We start from the raw sequence: 18,883 nt of genomic DNA on the forward strand, positions 1-18,883 counted from the left end.
TTGTCACAGCTGCCTGCTTCCCATTACCCCCTCAAGGTGCCTCAAGGACTCAAGGGGCCCCAGGCAGCTGCCAACTGGCCAGCGTGGACTCTCGCTGCTGGGAGAGGGGGCCTGGCGGGGGGCCAGGAAAGGGGCCTGGAAGGTGGCTGGAAGGGGGCCAGGAGGGTGGCTGGGAGGGGGCCTGGCGGGGACCGGAAGAGGGGCCTGGAGGGTGGCCTAGAGGGGCCAGGAGGGGCCTGGGACAGGGCCAGGAGGGGCCCAGAGGGGGCCTGGAGGGTGGTGGTCTAGAAGGGGTCAAGAGGGTGGCTTGGAGGGTAGTCAGGAGGAGGCCAGGAGGGGCCAAGAGGGTCCTGGAGGGGGCCAGGAGGGGGCCAGGAAGAGCCAGAAGGGGCCTGGAGGGTGGTGGTCTGGAAGGGGTCAAGAGGGTAGCCTGGAGGGTAGCTGGGAGGGGGCTAAGAGAGTGCCTGGAAGGGGCCTGGGAGGAGGCCAGGAAGGGACCAGGAGGGACCGGGAGGGTCCCGGAGGGGGCCTGGAGGGGGCTGGGAGAGGTCCAGAGGGGGCCGGGAGGGTGGTGGCCTGGAAGGGGCCAGGAGGGGCCAGGAGGGGCCTGGAGGGGGCTGGAAGGGTGTCCAGGGGTTCACCCCCCAAGCTGTGGTGACCTCTGTGTTCCCAGCGCTGAAGGCACAACCCCTCACATTGTCGCTGGGTTTCTCTGTCCTGCCGGCACCCTCCTGTCTCTCCTTGAACCAGAGGAGGAAGCCACACGTCCCCAGGGGCCCCTGCCCCCAGCTCCAGCCTCTGCACTCACTCGTGCAGCCTCAGTCTTCAGCCCTCGGGCTCCGCAGCCCATGCAGCAAAGCTTCAGGGAGCTGAGGCCACTCAGGGATGGAGGACCAAGGGACGGTAGGACAGATGCCAGAAACCCGCCCTGAGCATTCCTCGAGGCACTTCGGGTCCTGGAGCTATTGTGGCGCCCCACCCATCGGCTCTGTCAGGCCCCCCAGCACTGGCTGCCCGACTGTTCTCTCTCCCTCCCCTCAGCTGCAGCCCGCTGGTGGATTCTTGGGGAGGTTGCAATTTTCCACAAGGACCAAGTGGCATAGACCACTCCCTGTGCCCCACCCCCGGGCAGGGACAGGACTCTGTGTCCCCACCAGCCCGAGGCAGGGCCGTCCCAGCAGGAATCCCCAGGCCCTCTCTAGGTCTGCCGTCCTGATGGGGGAGCCAAGATCGTGCACCCGCCCAAACTGGGCGGTCCACGGTGGATAGCAGACCCAGATTCCTCTCCGTGTCACAGGCTGGGAGGGGGGGCTGAAGCCACTAGCCAGCGGTCGGCCCCCTCCCTCCCTCGATAGGGACCCACCTAGTCAGTCACCTTGTCACCTCATGCAGTCGCCGGGAGGAAGGCCCATCCCTGTGGGGCACCCCCAGCCACAGGAGCACTTCAAGTCACAGAGCCCCTCCCCTGTCTGGGTGTCATGGAAAGTGTCACTGACGTCACACAGCTTGGGGCGAGGGGGAGGGGTGGTAAAGGGAGACATCTCATGATCAAGCTCTCTGCTGCGTCAGCCCCACTAGAGACCTTGTCTATTCAGTGCCTTAGGGCCCGGGTGACACAGGAAGGAACAATATGGGGGGGTTGCTCTGGTGTCCCAACGGCCTCCCAGCTTTCTCTCCGTGCATCCTTGAAATTATCAGCAGGCCTGTGATTTATGAGGGCGGTGGGGCCAGTCGGGCTGGTAAACATTCTCGGCCCCGTCCTCGTCAGTTATGGGGGGATGAAGTTAAGGATGAAATATCGTTTGGAAGGGAGTTGGTTTTGACAACAAAGACACGCCTTTGACTCTCCCTGTAACACCTCCCTCTGCGGCTTCTCTCTCCTGCCATAGAGCCCAAGGTTCCAGCCGAGAGAGAGAGCCTGAGCCACACAGATGGCTCAGGGAGAAGTTGCCAGGCGCAGAGGAGGGAACAAATGAATTGTCCGCATTCCTTTAACAGCTCAAGGGCCCAGCCTGGAAGACTCAGCCAAAGCAGTTTCATGTTGGGTGAGAGTTTGCCCCCACCCGTAGTAGCTGGGCCCTGGTAATGTGTCACCAAGGACCAGAAAACCCAGCTAGCAGGGCTTTAACCCATTGGGACATTTGGGTTGACTCAACATGAAGTCTCAAAGTGGGTGAGTCAAATCAGTAGCTCAGGGGTGTCAGGGATCTAGTTCTATGGCTTTTCCTCATTAGCACAGAATGGCTGCTCGAAGCACCACATCGCACTCTCACACCACACAACATCCAGAGGCAGGCTGCAGGGGCTGGCCAGGGCAGCAAGAGGGAGCTCTTCTTCCAAGGAGGGAAAGTCATTCCCCAGAGCCTCCAAGTAGATCTCCTCCCACCTTGAGTCAGAACGAAGTCCCAGAGACTCCTCCAGCTGAAAGAGTGTCCCCCACTTTTTATAGGGTGGAAGTCAGGTAAGAAAGAAGGTGGGGACTGAGCAGCAGGTACAAAAAACACAGGCCCGGTGCTCCCTGTCAGTGGGGAGAGCCCACCCGCCTGGCGCTGGGGACCAGACCAGCTGCACTCCCCCACCCACTCGAGCTGCACTCGACAATCTGACGGCCTTGTGTGCTGACACCAAGTGCTGGCACACATGCCGTGAGCACCTCATTCCCTCCTCTGACCCTTGTGCCTCCCCAGGGTGGGGTGAGCCCACGTAGGACCCACGATGAGAGGCCACATGTGCAAATGGTGTATCTCCCTATCCAAGAAAGGACCATCATTTGCAATTTTTAAAAAGAACTGAGAGCAAGGGTAACATTCATCTCTTTTAATTGTTATGCCAATTTTGAGTCCACGGGCGTGTGCCGTCTGTCCGCGCAGCGAGCCGAGGCGCCGATGCGGAGGTCCCGAGTGCCTGCTGGTGACGTGGCTGGGCTCCCGGCCGCCGGGCGAGGCCATTCCAGCTCCTGGCGCCGCTCCTCCACAGCCCGTCTAGAAGGAGCACTCCTCTGAAGGGTGCGGTGTGAGAAGGAGACACAGGCAGTGAAAACCCCATGCTTTGTTCACTTGTGAATAACGAGAGCTCTGACTTACAAGCACCAAGGGCAAAAGTCCTTAGAAAACACGGCAGCCTTCCTGTTCCAGTCTCTCCCTCCCCTCCCACCAACCAGGAGTAAAGTGCCCCCAGGATTCTTCACCGGCTCCCAGTTAGTGATGTGAAGAAACACAGGCACGAATCGGGCTCCTTGCCCAGTGGTCTCTCCGCCTGGTCTCTGTGTCCCCAACCGACATCAGCCTGATGCAGGCCGGGCCCTCTCCCCACGCTCGTCCGTGGCCCCGGGTGTGGGTACAGACACAGCTGGCCGTGCAGACTAGGGCCCTGCGCTCCCGTGAGGTTTTCTCCCTAACCCTACACCTTCCGACCCCACAGAGCCGATATGGCCTTACCATCAGGAGGGTTTTCCACAGCCGCAGGGTGGAAGCACCACGGGACTCCACTAACAGTGTTGTCAAAACAGCAGCCTCTCTCTTTGCACTGGGAGGGCGTGATGCCCGGAGTGCCGCAGTTTGCTCTGTGGTGGGGGGCCACCACACACGTGTCTGGAAGTGCAGGAGGCAAGAGCGAAAGTCAGTCGTCGGCTGACGCCCATCTTCCTTCTCCAGTTGAACCAGCAGCCAGCTGGTGCCACGGATGGGGACTTGGGGCTCAGGGTACAAGAGGGACAGGCCGGCCTCATCTCCCGATATGAAAACCCTTCAGCTCAGGGCAAATGCAAGGTGCCGGGCTTTGTAAACTCTGCACGTACCTGTGTAATTTATCCATGCATTTGTTCACTTCGCTTTACTCATCAATAAATTTCTATTGAACACCATTTGTGTGTGCTAGGAACAGAAATTAGCACAGCAAAGAAGACAGAGAAGGTCGCTCGAGGACCGAGCTCATGTTGGGCCCCGTGTCAGGTGATGGAGAAGTCGTCGTTAAGAAGCCAACAATGTAATGGAGGAGAAGAGCCAGCGAATGTACAGAGCAGTACCGCGAGGCCATCCCAGGGTGCTGACGGCAAGCACAGGAGGGAGAAGGACGAGGCTGAACAAAGCAAGGAGGGCTTCCTGTGGGAGGAGGTTGACCAGGTGGGGATGATGCAATGCGTGTACCCTGCCGGGGAAGCAGGTGCTCAAAGGCAGTCAAGAGAAAACAAGGTGTATCTCAGGAGGTGTAGGTCCCTTTGCAGGAAAGACGCAGAGGCTGGGGTGGAGTGGATGCCTTCAGCCACTCAGCGGCTTTAACCCGGGGGGACGATGGAAGCCAGGATGGTGGAGAACACGCAGGGAGACACGCTGGGGAGGTGGGGCTCCTGTGTGGTCTACGCATGAGAACTGAAGGGGCTGAGCCCTGTTAACCCAACCAAGCACTGAGAAGGCGAGCCCCGCGGGAGCTGCACTCCGCGGGCTTCTGTGTTCTCCTCCACGGATCACCCCAAGCTTTCTCTGAAGAAGGGGTCTGTGGCTTCGCGGGAAAGATCTGGGCCATCTCCCTCCACCGGCTGAGTGGCCTCTGCAGGACGTCAGCCTCCCTGCATCTGGCTCCCCACCGGAGAGAGAAGGTGGCGTCTCCCACCCCCGGGGTGGCTGTGAAGTCAGGAGGAGCTGTGTGTGTGTGGGTTCACATGCATGCGTGTGTGCACGTGTGTGTGTGCTCGTGCACGCTCAGACACGGCTCTGTGTCCTGCCCGCCTGCCGGAGGGGGAAGCGGTGGCCGGGGTAGGGTGGGGGGGCTCGCCGGCACATGCCCCCCCCAGTGGGCGCTCCTAGGCAGGACTTCCAGGTTTCCGATCTGTCAGCCCATTAACCAGCGCAGGACAGACCGAGACGGAAATGGTCTCTGCCGGGGCTGTGCTTGCAATCCGAGTCTCCGGACTCCTCTGTGACAGGACGGCTGACCGCAGAGAAGGGGGAGCCTCGGGCCAAAGGGCCGAGTGGGGTCAGCAGGCCGGCAGGGGGAGAGGGAGCCACAGCCGGGTCTGGGGTGGCCTCGTGGCCACACTCCCGGCATCCTCCACGGCAGAGCAGCGGCTTCTCCAGGCCCGAAGCCCGTGTGTCCTTTCTGGCCTTAGCCTGTCCCTGCCTTGGGGACCTTCCAAGTGGACACCTGGTGCCTTTGTCGTCCCCCTCCCCACGTCCCATTCTTCATTGGGTCCTCGGAAGGCACCCCGAGGTGCACGGAACCATGGTTTTCTCTCCCTCTCCTCAAACCTCTGTGGAAATCCTGGTTTTGAAAACCTGGGAAATTTTATCTAATGAGAACAAATAACACTCACTGAGCACGGAGTAGCTCGCGAAGTGCTCTCTGAAAGTGTCGTCACACCCCCGAGCCCCCGAGGCTGACTCCCCACTCCCCGGTCCAGGGGCTGAGACAGCGGCTCAAGGGAGCAGCGGGCTTTGTCGCTTGTGGCGCCCACGGAACATGCACGCGGGGACCGTGGAGCCCGTGGGGGTCCTTGGGAGAAGCCTGTCCACGGAATGGGCCCTTCGGCATCTGGGTGGCTTTGGCCAGAGTCCAGCTTGGACATCTGGGGAGTTGCTCTCCCACTGCACCTCCGAGACCACCCCTTGAGATCCGGTGCTCAGGGCCATCGGTGCGGACACAGTGAGCCGCGACCACGGCGCACTTGCTCACAGCTGTGCTCAGAGCTTCGGTGGCCGTGGCCCTGCTGCTGCTGTCCACCAGCCTTCACCCTCCCAAATCCTCCCAGGGCCCAGCACGGTGCTCGGCTCAAACTACCTGGACCGTGGCTCGGGCACCACCACGGGGGCTGACCTGGGCCTGGCGCCCTCCATGACGTGGGAAGGGGGGCTGCTTACCGAGCTCGCCCTGGGCCAGGGAGCTGAGGGTCAGCACGCAGACCAACACCAGGACGCAGACCACCCTGGGCTCCATGCCGGCCGTGACCTTCTTCTCTGCTCAGGGGAGACCACGAGTCGGGGATGGGACCCTGAGCAGGCCCTGCGCTTTATGGGCGGCCTCTATTTGCCTAAAGACTGTTGGGTAACATTTGCCTAAGGAGGGGCCCCCAGGCCTCCACTCCAGGTAATCGCACTGATTAAAACGGGTTGGCTGATATGCGCAAGCGCCCAGGTGCGTAATCATCCTGAATGAGGACTCGAGATTCAGAAAGGCCCTCCTGTCCCTTGGGCATGACCCGATCGCTAACCGCAGAGGGGGCACTCCTGCAGATGTCAACATTACACTCACAGAAGGGTGACTCATGTGAGAGCTGGCCCCAAAAGGCACAGTTGTGTCAACAGTGGCTCATGGGGTCGCCCTTCATGGCAGTCCAACTGGGGGCAGGGGAAGGAGCTGACGGGGCCCACCCACCAGGCCATCGTCTCAACGTCCACAGGCCAGCGACCTTCAACTATTTCGAGAACCCAGGTCTGGGGGGAGGGCCGTGGCTGCACAAGAGGGGCAGGAAAGGAACCGGCCCGTGCCCCCACCCCCTCAGCCCCAGGGCCCTCAGACTGCAAACTTCATCTCTTCCAGGAGTTCCGTCTGTTGGGCGTTCCCATGGCCACGTCGTAGGTCAGCAAATGTGCCTCACGGAGGAAACGTGGCTCTAGAGGGGTTTTCCCTCCAGTTGGCACTGACATTGAAAAGTCAAGCATGGAGGCGCCCGGGGGGCTCTGTCAGTTAAACATCTGACCCTTGGTTTCAGCTCAGGTCGTGATCTCGGGGTTGTGGGATCTAGCCCTGCATCAGGCTCTGCACTCAACAGGGAGCCTGCTTGGGATTCTCTCTCTCCCTCTGCTCCTCCCCATCCCCCCCCAAAAAAAAGAAAAAAAGAAAAGAACACATGAGAGTGTCCAAATCCTACCTAGAGGACCTCTGTATTTCAACTTATTTACCTAAATCGATTTTTCTGTTTTTCTCTTTCCTTCGACAGCAGAGTCCTTTCAAAAACGGAGCTGTGCGTATAAGAGCAGCCGTCGGAACTGAACGAGCAGAGGTGCTCAGCCCTCCGGAGACCCCTCTCCCTGTCTCAGCCCCCCAGTAAGGCCCCCTCGACCTTGTGCTTCAAGGGCAAGCTTGGGCCAGCGCTGCCCTGGCCCCACCGAGTCTAGTTCTTCTGTTCTCGGAGCCCTTGCTGTCCCCAGCTGCTGTGTGCAGCATTCACTGGCCCCAGGAGAGCCAAGGTGGGTGAGGGCAATGGGCCTGGTCTGCTCTGTGCCTCCGGTGGCCCTGCACCTACAATCGTTCTTATTCAGTAAACATCGGTTGAGGAATGAATGAGTCAAGGAATGAATGAATGAGCAACAGGGAAAGATGAGGCTCTGACGAGAATTTGCCTTGGAGAGGTGCTTACTTTTCTAAGTGACCTGGTGAATCAGTCCTGGCAGCCCCTCTGGGAGGGGAGCCCCATTCAGAACTAGGGGTGCCACATTCTTCGTGCCCCCCACCCTGAGCCCAGCTCCTTCCCCAAGGCTGCCCTGCAGGGTGTCCAGGAGAGGTGTAAGGTGCAGGACCCTGGGGGTGGGCGGGGGGCAGGGCACAGAGTCCTCCGTGGGGGTGGGTTCAGTTTGCCACAGCCAGTGGGGGGCCGGGTCTGCAGTGATGTTCATGATCATGGAAAACCACCCCCAATTTCTCAGAGAGAAACAGGAGCTCTCAGACATGGAAATGCAAATTGCACAAGAGTTTGGAAGAGAAGTGTGTGACTGTCAATGGAGTTGATGCTACGTAGACTTGTAATCCAGCAATTCCACTGCTTCTAGGCTGGTGCGTCCCCCAGATAAGTCCCCACACTTAGGCAGGAGGAAATAAAGACAAGGATGATCTTTGCAGCATTGCCTGTAATAGCTTTAATTTTAAAAAGAAGGAAGAAAAGAAGAAATGGAGAAGCTAAAAAAAAAAGGAAGAAAGAGAAGTTAAGGAAGGAAAGAAAGGAGGAAGGAAGGAAGGAAGGAAGGAAGGAAGGAAGGAAGGAAGGAAGGAAGGAGGGAAGGAAGGAAGAACAGAGAGAGGGAGGGAGGAAGTAGTGTGTATGAAGAAGGGAAAGGGGGAAAGAGTGTAAGGCACATATGTGCATCACATCCCTGCAGAAGGGAAATGAATGAATGAATGAAAATGAATGACTGTTGGCAGCAAAGCTGACCGGGAGCATAGGAAGGGCGCTCACAGTCTGATGTCCCGTCTACCGCAGGTTTCCAGGGTGTGGAGCCGGGAGCGCGGTGAGAGCTGTGCCCGTGAGCTAAGGGTGCCCGGTGACACGGGGGGAGGGGGCTGCTGACTGCGTGTAGTGGGTGCGTCTGGAAAGCGGGAACAGCGACATGGGATCAGGGAGGGCACAGAGGGCCACCAATGTGGGCATCACATTCTATTTCACGGAAGGAAATCCGAAGGAAGTGTGGTGGGAAGGCCGGCACCTATTAATTTAGGGAGGGAGACACGGATCCGCGGGTGTCTGCCCTGTCGTTCTGTGGGTGTTTGCAGTGACCTTCTGCTCCGCAGGGACCGCTGGGTGGAGGGCGGGTGCAGCTCTGTCCCCCACGCTGGGGGCCAGGGGTGCTGTGGCTGTCGGGGTGTGGTGGCTGTGACACTCAGGTGTAAGTCCAGGACTCCTGGCGGGAGTAACAGAGGTCACAGGATGACCTTACACACCATTTGGTTGGTTGGTTGGTTTTATTTTTGAGTAGTCTTCACGCCCAGCATGGAGCCCAACACGGGACTTGAACTCACGACCCTGAGATCAAGACTGGAGCTGAGATGGAGTCCAGTGCTTAACGGACGGAACCACCCAGGTGCCCCTGGTTTGTTTTAAATGACAGTTTAGTGAGACAGAAAATGTGCTGGGTTGAGCGCCAGCTCGCTAACGAGTCACGTGGTGCAAGATTCTGGAAAATGGAGTGCCTGACCCCAAGATGGCCCCGACCTCACATGATGCTCGCCACTCGGGTCCCACAGCCACGGTGTGACCCCTTGTTGGGGCCCCTCTCCCCAGTGTCATGCTGTGTCTCTGGCTTGGCCTGACAGATCTCCCGCCCCAGGGCCACGCTCCTCAGTGCAGGGGTGAGTGTGTGATGCAGGGGCTGGTCTCCCCCATGTGCCACCATCTCTGTGCCCTGTGAGCAGAGTCACGTAGGCCCCATCCACCGCCTCCCGCTCTCTGGCTTCTGGGGGCTGTGAGCAGTACTTGGGAGGAGGTGAACTCGGGGTTTTATCTCCTGGGTCCCTCCCTGCGGGGTCACCTTGCACGGCCGTATCCCTGTGTCCAGGCCTCGGCACACGGCGGTCTTGTCCAGGCCCCGGTGCAGACCCCCCCCTCCAAGCTCCTCCAGCCTGAGGGGTGCACTGCCCCACAGGGAGGCCAACAGTCTCTCCATTTCACCCTCCTGGAGTTACCCAGATTGAGAGGGACAGGCCTGCTTCCCGCCAGGCCTCTGAGTGACACAAAAATTGCTACCATGGTGACCCTGTCACCTCACGCACTGTGGAAATGAGCCCCTGAGGTTGGCCCCTTGAGCACATCTGCTGGTTGGGAATCAGGCACTGGTGGCCATGGCCGGGGGTGGTGTCACAGCTTCTCAGCTTAACAGGGAGGTGACATGAAGTGAGGTCATGTGATCAAGATTTTGGGGTCAGCCCCACATGGCATGGAAAAGCAGAGGACGGGGGTACAGAGGCTGGCCCCCGAGAATGGGCGGGTGGGAAGGCCACCTGGGCCCAGCTCCCAGAGCTTCAGGGCAGGGCGGGGTGGCTGGGGTGGCTGGGGCCGACGGGACCTCCCTGGCCGGGCAGCCGCAGCTGACCTTTGGCCACTCCAGCTCCCTTACACCAGGATTCTGGCAGTCGTGAACAAAGAGGCAAACGCTGAGACACGCGGCTGGGACATTTTGGCCAGAAACATGGGGCTGGTGACTTTTCACCCCGAACCAGCCCTGGACCTTCTCCAGCAGCAGAGGCGCCCCCCAAGCCTCTGTGGGAGGGGTCAGGTCTCCTACCCACGAAGCTTCCACAGACCACTGACCATGGCACGGCTCACAGAGCGCAGGCACAGGGTGCCACTCTCCTCGGGGCCACTCCTGATGTGGGGTCAGGTTAGACCCCTCCCGGCCCAGGGCCTGCTGGAAGACAGCTTACATCCCAGAGGAGCCTGGGAGTGTCGAGAGCGGAGGCAGGCAGTGTTAGCCCTGCAGAATGAAGGGTCCAGCTCAGAGGACTGATGTCATCACACCCACCCAGCATGCGGGACAGGTGCATCTGCACAAGCACACGGAGGCTGTGACCGTCTTGCAGGTGGGATGGAGCCCTGTGCTTGGCGGTGGCCAACAGCTCATGCAGTGGACATGAGGAGTGTTCCAACACATGGCAGCCTCGATAGCAAGGTGGTCGGTTCCCTCATAGACTTCATGGAGTCAAAATACATTCTAGAAAGTTCCGGTGCTTCACGTGCACAGAGGGTATGGGAGGCCTGGTGCTGCAGCAGGGGATGGGGTCTCAGACTCATGGAGGCTCCAGGGCCAGGGTGGCTCTATCATGCACACCCTTCTCAGCCACATTGGGAGTGCCCGGAGCGTGCTCCCGTCACCCGGGGGTTCAGAATGCCTCGGTGAGGGACTGCCAGCATCCTTCACAAGCGCCACGGCTCCTCCAGCCTCAACAGGAATGGAGGCCAGGTCCCGTTGAGGAAGGGCCTTACATCAGGGCCACAAATGCCTGTGATGAGCCTACCACGAGCCTCCCCAGAAAGATCTGAGCCATTGACCGGTGCTATGGGTTCAACTGTGTCACCCCCAAAAGGCGTTGAAGTCTTGACCTCCCGTAGCCATGGATGGGACCTTATTTGGAAAAAAGATCTTTGCAGATGGCCTGCTTAAGGTGAGGTCACTATTGTGGACCCTCATCCAGCATGACTGGCGTCCCATAAAAGGGAACATTTGGACACAGGCCCAGAAGGAAGATGATGTCACTACACGGGGAGAACGCCATCTACAAGCCACGGAACGCCCGCGGCTCCAGGAGCCAGGAGAAGGGCCCGGGACTGATTCACTCTCAGCAGCAACTAACCCCAATGACACCTTGATTTCTGACCTCTCACCTCCATACTGGGCAGCAGTAAATTTCGGTCGTAAATGCAGTGCGTGGTACTTAGTACAGTGGTCCTGGGAAGCTAGCACACCCAGGGGACTGTGTACCGGGCAAGGCAAGTGTTCAGACGCTCTGACGGCCATTAAATCGTTGCTCTGAACCGACACTAATCCTGAGACTCAAACCCCACGTGGGCCACCAAAGAGGGAGCCTGTGGGTTTCAGGTGCGAGATGGAGCCTTGGCCCAAGTCTATCTCACTCTGGGTCCTGTGGGGACCTCCCCCGGCCCAGCCCGTGAAGCAGGAATAGACACGTTTGTAGCTACAGCACCTCTGTCCTTGGGGTGAGGGATAATATGGCAGAAGTCCCTCCCCAAGACTGAGCCAAAACCAGCATGACAGGGGAAGAGGGAACTGCCGAAGCCAGCGCCACCCTTGAGGGCTTGGAAGACCTGGGCACGGCTGTGGCAGACCCCTGCTGACTTGGCCTCCCCGGCCAGCGCTAAAATCATGGACGATGACAATGGCAAGGCCAGCAGCTTTCTTTGTAAAGGGCCAGAGAGTGAACACATTGGGCCTCGTGAGCCACCTTTGGTCTCTGCCACATAGATCTTCTTTGTTTTATTGTTGCAACCCTTAAAAAGTACAGTGCCCGTTCTCAGCAGGTGCACACAAGTCTGGGCACACAGACGGTCATCTGCCGAGCCCTGTGTATACAGTTCCGTAAGTCCAACCACAGCAGAGTTCTAGGTGTGATGCGGTTCCTGGAGCACATTCCCTGGCCCCCCGCTTGCAGCCCTTGGTCTGGAAAGTCTCTGCTCTTCCCCCATTCCCTCCAGCAAAGAGCATCAGCGGGATTTGGAGATCAGACGGCACAGGCTGCAGTGGACCTCCATGGGGCGGAGGGTTTAGGGTCCCGCCAGCTCTCTGCTCTGCCAGAGCACTCCAGAGAGACCTCGGACATTGCTCGACCTCCCGCTGGCCCATTACACCCATGACATGAGGTTATGCTGATTGGATTTAGAAAACAGGATGCGAGATGCCTTAGGAAAGCGCACATGTGTCTGAGAGTTCCGGGCCCCCACCTGCTGGTGAGGTGCTTGGAGGCACGAGGCTGGGACATACTCTTTCTAAAGCAGTGAGACACATTTCTGCGCCTTGTACTGCCCCCTCCCCCCCCCGTAAATACTGGTGGGCTGTTAGTAACACAGGCTAGACTTGATCTTACTATTCTGACCCGTTAGACAGGCTGCCAGTTCGCAGTTTCGAGAGGCGTTCACAGCCGCAAATGCGTCGCAGGCGTGGGTCCAGGCTATGAGGCCGGACGCCCTGGCTCGCGTGCCCGGAAGGCTGGAGAAGGACGTGGCGTCTGTGCATCCTGCATAGGTCTCTGGAGGTCCTAGTAAGAGAAACAGCACAGATCTGGGTGAGTTCTGCATTCCCAACCCACAGATGACCCCATAACTCAGGGGTTGAAAACAGCACACACTTAACTCTCTCAGCGTCTGCGGGTCAGATATTCAGGCCTAGCTGAGACCTCTGGCTCAGGGCCTCACAGGCTGCGCTTTGGGTGTCGGCCACAAAGGAATCAATGTGAGCACCTGACTTTTCCTTCCCCGCCCACAGACAGCCGGTCCACAGCCGTGATGGTGGGACCCGGACCTTGATGGTGGCGGCTGACAGCCCTTCTGAGTTCCCATCCTGCCTACAGCAGAGGTCGGTGCCAACCGGCGTCCTGGAGACACGTTGATTCCACGGGATTCTTTCCGTTACGAAGGGACAGAGTCACACGGTCCGGGGCTGGACGTGCCTTCCCCCCGAGCCTGCAGCCACTGGCCGCACCCGCTTGTGAATTCACAGAATGCATCATTCAGTGCATGGGATATGTCACAGTGCGTTCTAGGGCAAGGCTACGTAACCCTGTGCAGGGACCTCCCCTCTCTTCCCACGGGCCCGGAGCAGGGGGCTTGGCAGACTGCAGTCCCTGCTGAGCCTCCCGTGGCTGGCCTGCGCCTCGGCGAGCCCTAAACCAGAGCAGTGGTGGTCCCTCCTCAACCAAAGTGCCCACGTCCAGACACCAAGCAATAGAAGCTGGAGAGGCTTCTCTCACCATGAAAGGCTGTACCTCCTGGAAGAAATTTTGCTTCCCAACCCCATGACCGTGGCCTCCGTGGGCGGGAGTGCCGTTGCCCATGACGGGCTGGCTTCCACTCGGAAACACGCTCCTGGGCCCACCGGACTGGCAGTGGGGGGTTGCCCTTTGGCCTCTTCCTGCCCCGAAAACAGCAGGCAGAGGAGGAAGAGAGATGGAGGGGACTGGTCCTGACCACCCAGGGACACGGGGCTCCTGCCACACAGCGGGGGCTGGAGGACGGTGCTTGCAGCCCAAGGGAGGAGGCACAGGGCCTTGTTAGGACTTCTTCACCCCGGGCTGTCTCCAGGCAAAACGGAAGCACCCCACTACGTGCAAGCGCACTTGCGGACCTGGACTCGCGTCCTATAGATGTCAGGATTTGGGTCACCCGAGCCGGTGAGCGACCACGTCCACCTGAACTGAGAGCGGGTAACAGTGGAAGAGGAAGTGGAAAGGAAGCTAGGACGACCGACCTCGACCTCCTGACCAGCAATCAAAGCACCGCAGAGCAGCTACCCCTTACGTAAACTAAAGAAAATGTCAGTAAATACGTAACCGATTTCCGGGAGGTGCAGGTATTCCTAAGCCTTGTTACAAGAAGAGAAATCGTCTACGTGTGTATAACTCTGTAGGTTGAGAACACATTTCGCTATGGAAAATAGTTTAAACTTTGGATATAAAAATATTTTTAAAATACCAAGTTTATAGCATATAGGGTGAACAAAGTTTAAGAACATCACGACAGAAACATCCCACACGAGTTGACTCTAAAACTCTGGAGCTCCACTAGACAAAGGAGCAGAGACACAAACACAAAATTCTTAGAAGGCAACAGGTGAGTGCCTAAGCATGACAGGAAACGGGAGAAAAATAATTAGCAATCAAAGAAATAATTTAAAATGACCATAGTATTTTAATTCCTAGGAGGCCATGGTTGGGGCTGGATACTGGCGTTCGGAGCCCCGATCCCCGGACGGGGGTGCTGTGCCCTGGCCTCGTCTCTGGGAGCAGGATGGTGGCTGCCCGTGCGGGGCCAGCTGGAAGGGAGGACGGTGTGCAGAGCCTCCCCATTCTCACCGTTTCTGTTCCCTCCACGAGCAAGTCTGCATCTCACTGGCATCCACTGCATGGGCCCCTGGGATTTGGGGGGTGGGATGAGGCTTCAGTGGGCAGGAATGTGTGGCTTCGCTCTGTGGGGCTGTTGAAATCTGCGAGATAACAGACACCTCACGCCTGCTCCAGATCTGTGTTTGACTTCAGGGATGGCGTGAGGAAGCTGGTCTCGGGGCAAACACGTCGGGGCGTGGCCCCAGGGGAACCCTCCAAGGTCAAACACCCCCCCACCCCGCATGACTGGCTCACCCACTGAGGGGCCAGGGGATCTCTCCCCTTTCTTTCTGGATAGAGCAAAGTCATTGCAGTTTACTCATAAAAATACAGGATTTTCGATTATAGTCAGTGATGCTCATTATAGAAACATTTCAGGGGCGCCCAGGTGGCTCTGTCACTTAAGCATCTGACGCTTGGTTTGGGCTCAGGAAATGATCTTGGGGGCATGGGATGGAGCCCTGTGTCAGATTCCTTGCTCAGCTTGGAGTCTGCTTGAGATGCTCCCACTCCCTCTGCCCCCCTCCCCCTGCTTGTTCTCTCTCCCTCTCAAATTAATAAATACACCTTAAAAATAAAAACATTTCAATGACCAGGAAAGCAGAATGCCAGGAAACGATGAGACGCACCGTCTCACCACTCAGTGATACCCACTGCTGTTTCTCCTTTGGTCTTCCTCTTGCTGCTGAGTTGCTCAGAAGCCATTTCATCTTGTTCCTTTCGTTTAACACCACAACATGAAGAATCGCCGTGTTATTACAACTTCCATAAGATAAGCTAGGGATGGCTGCAGAAGGTTACATCACGCAGCACTAACCAAACTTTGTTAATGATTTTTACACTATGGGTAATCTGGGTTGTTGACAATTTTTCACGGTTACTAGAATTTCTTTCACGAACATCTTCATGCAAAATAATCTTTCTGTGCTTAGGATTGTTTCTTTGGGGCACCCCTAAAGCGGATTTACTAGGTCTGAGGGTGTGCTCTTTCTGAGATGCCTGATACAAAGTCCCACACGGACTTCCACAAAGGGGATGCCCCTTTCCCCTCACTCCGGACCTAGGTGTCCCTTCGCCCAACCGCCAGCAGCACTGTACCTTCTGATTAAAAACCAAAGTCTGGCAATGTGACTGTCTTGCCCCGCTGGCACCCCCTGGCATAGCCCCGCTCCAGCTGCCACCATCTCGCTCTCAGAGACGAGGCCAGGGCTTAGCACCCTCTTTCCATGGAGCAGGGCTCCAAACGCCAATATTCAGCCCAACCACGGCCTCCTAAGAATTTAAAACTAGCAGTGAGAGATGGAGAGGATGACACCTAGTCCGTCGCTTCCGAGCCACCCCTGCCAGACTCCCCGACTCAGCCAAGCTGCAGGTGACCCTCCCCCCTGCAGCTCAGCACTAATCAGGTCTGAACCGAGCACTGCTCCTCCCAGCAGATGAGTCTGGAGTTCATCTGCTGATCATTCTGCCAGGTTCCAAGGACCATGGGCTAAGTGGGCCCTGAGCACTCCCCCATTCATCTGCAGCTTGGTCCCTTTGGTGAATAGACCGGGCCAGCCCCTCCTGCGGTGCTGACTGCACCCCTTCCTTCCTCCTGCAGGCCGCCATCCACCATGTCCCCCCCACCCAGCATGCCCCTACCAGCCCCCAATGGAGCCCTGCGACACAGCCCTCTGATCAGCTTCAGTCCACGCCTACCCCAGACTGAGGTGTACGGGCTCCTTTTTTATTTCACTCGTGAGGATTTTCTATCTGGCCCGGACTGATGGTGAACAGTCCCCGCTCCTGCCGAGCAGGGAACAAGGGGCATCACATGCGAATTACTGGGTGAATTCACTAATGTGAATCACATGTGATTACATGTGAATGGGGAGCTTCCCAAGGACGGCGGTTCTGGTCCCTGCTCTGCCCTGAGGCCGCTGCCCTATGCTATTTAAAAGTCCCAGAGAGGAAGGCAGGGTGGAGAAGAGGCCAGAATGTCCCATCGTTCAGAGACAAGTCACGACTGACTAACAGGGAGACTCGTTTACTGGACAATCACCCTGGAGTTGGTCTGAAGATCCTTAGTCAACTTTATTTCCATCTTATCCCTTCAATGTATGTCTTCCCTTGGTTATTTGCTTCTTTGAAGTATGGTTACCGAGGGCCGGGCCCTATAACGCAGGCAGATCTGATCCCATGGTCACGGTTGAATTATGATGCACAAAGATTGTGGTTCTTGGACCAAGTCCTAGCTCATTGGTTGTGTCCTTATCTGGGCCTCGTGTCCCTGCTGGCCTGGACTTCGCAGGGCACGGAGGCCCTGACCACAGTCTGGCACCTGTCGGAGGGCTTGTGGGATAGGCCACCCCTCTGAGCTAGTCATCAGTGTTCCAACTTCTGTGAGCCCCTCACACCTGCTGGAACAAAACCGAAAACGTTTTACCACTTTTATTACATTACAGTTGTTACTGGAAGTTTATGCAAAACCAAACCACAGAAGTGATCCCCCAGCAAGGATCCTGTTTCCTCTTCCTGACAACACTGAGATCTAGCCCAGGCAGGTTGCAAGGGAGGGCTCTGGGGCGTCGGGGTGGGATGGAGAGAATACCCAAGCCCCCTGGCCGGGCAGCGGTGCGGGAGGCTGGAGCTGGCCCACACGCACTGTTTGTGCCCCACGAGTGCACTGCTCCACGGCAGGCACGGGGGCGCCTCACGGAAGCACGCTGACATCACGTGCCAGTCACACTCCCAAACGCAGCCACATAAAGAGCGAGCCGGCTCAGGCCACTGGGCAGCCTTCTGCCTGGTGTCACCAGCAGTGTCAACATGAGTGACCCCTTTTTACAAATATAAATGGGAAGCCATTCAAGGGTCTCCCCATATTTTTGTCTCTTCCTCACATTCTTGGATGTTTTCTTCAACAGCAGAGAAAGGTGGTGGCCGAGTTATCGTGCTCAGGGTCACACGCAGCCCAGGTCCCTCGTGTGACACTCACCCCTGGCACTGAAAGCAGGGGACAGCTTCATGTCCACGCACTCGTCTGTGAAGTTGTGTTTTCAAATCCCTGCTTCAAAAAAGTGACGTCATAGTTCTTAAGTGTTCCAATGGAAAGTTTAGACGGTGCTGCAGGTCCACCCTTCACCTTCTTCATGTTTCCACGCAAGGACATAATGAAAAGAGATTTCAAAAACATGTCAACGAGGGAAGTCGGTTTCTGAGACCCGTGGACCTGGCCCTTCCTTCCAGAGTCGGCACTGAGGACCGCGTGATGAGGAAGCTGACAGTGGTTCCGAATAAAAAATGTGCTGGTTGTATTCTCCAAATTTTTATGCAATTATGTAGATTCGAAACTTTATTTGGCATTTTAAGATTTTGAAATTATTAGTTCTTCCCAAGAAGCAGCCTGAATAGACAAAACCAAAACCACTAGAGCTGAAAGGAGGAATGGATTATCATTGGGGACCACGAGACCCCCTCCCAGCAGCTGATAGAACTACGTCTCAGGGAATCGGCAGGGTGGGGGATTGGAGCCACACCCCAGCAACAGGACTAGCTGGTACTTGCAGGACATGCCACCCAACAGTATCAGGGCACACACGTTTTTGAAGTGTCCGCGTACATTCACCAAGATAGACCATACACTGGCCCATAAAATAAATCCAAACAAATCTAAAAGAATTTTTTTTTTTTAATCACGGAAGGTATGTTCTCTGACCATAATGGAATCAAATGAGAAATCAACAGCAGACAAGAAAATCTCTAAACACATAGAAGTTAAATCACACGCTGCTAAATAATCCACAGGTCAACAAGGAAGTTTCAAAAGAAATTTAAAAGTACATAGAACTAAACGAAAATGAACGCACGGCACACTGAAATGTGCGGGACTCGGCTAAGGCAGAGCTTAGGGGGAGATCTGCTGCATTAACTTACACTAGAAATGAGGAAAGTTCTCAAATAAAAAACTTGAGTTCCGGGGCGCCTGGGTGGCACAGCGGTTGGGCGTCTGCCTTCGGCTCGGGGCGTGATCCCGGCGTTATGGGATGGAGCCCCACATCAGGCTCCTCTGCTATGAGCCTGCTTCTTCCATTCCCGCTCCCCCTGCTTGTGTTCCCTCTCTCGCTGGCTGTCCCTGTCTCTGTCAAATAAATAAATACAATCTTACGGGGCGCCTGGATGGCTCAGTCATTAAGCGTCTGCCTTCGGCTCAGGGCGTGATCCTGGTGTTCTGGGATCAAGCCCCACGTCAGGCTTCTCCGCTGGGAGCCTGCTTCTTCCTCTCCCACTCCCCCTGCTTGTGTTCCCTCTCTCGCTGGCTGTCTCTCTCTGTCAAATAAATAAATAGAATCTTTAAAAAATAAATAAATAAATAAATAAATAAATAAATAAATAAATAAATAAAATCTTAAAAAAAAAACAACTTGGGTTCCTACCTCAAACAATTGAAAAAATAAGAGCCAAATAAACCCAAAGCAATGAGAAGGAAGGATATAAGTGCAGAAATCAATGAAACTGAAAGTAGGAAAAAAGAAAAAATCAATGAAACAAAAAAGTTAGTTCTTTGAGAAAAATCAATGAAACTGAAAAA

The 18,883-nt window shown here is 56.7% G+C and overlaps 1 protein-coding gene across 1 annotated transcript; it reads right to left on the reverse strand.

Annotated features, from left to right (window-relative positions):
- Positions 1–2,802: 2,802 nt before the first annotated feature.
- TFF1 (trefoil factor 1) lies at positions 2,803–6,014 on the reverse strand. The gene is made up of 3 exons (XM_045774197.2): positions 5,853–6,014; positions 3,438–3,590; positions 2,803–2,998 (listed from the first exon to the last, which is right to left on the reverse strand). Exons 1-3 carry the CDS (start codon positions 5,926–5,928, stop codon positions 2,982–2,984), a joined length of 246 nt encoding a protein of 81 aa, XP_045630153.2. The 5' UTR covers positions 5,929–6,014; the 3' UTR covers positions 2,803–2,981.
- Between the last annotated feature and the right edge of the window lie 12,869 nt (positions 6,015–18,883).

Source organism: Ursus americanus, chromosome 4 (genome assembly GCF_024610735.1).
Source record: "Ursus americanus isolate L20-20 chromosome 4, mUrsAme1.1.p, whole genome shotgun sequence".
NCBI lineage: Eukaryota > Metazoa > Chordata > Mammalia > Carnivora > Ursidae > Ursus > Ursus americanus.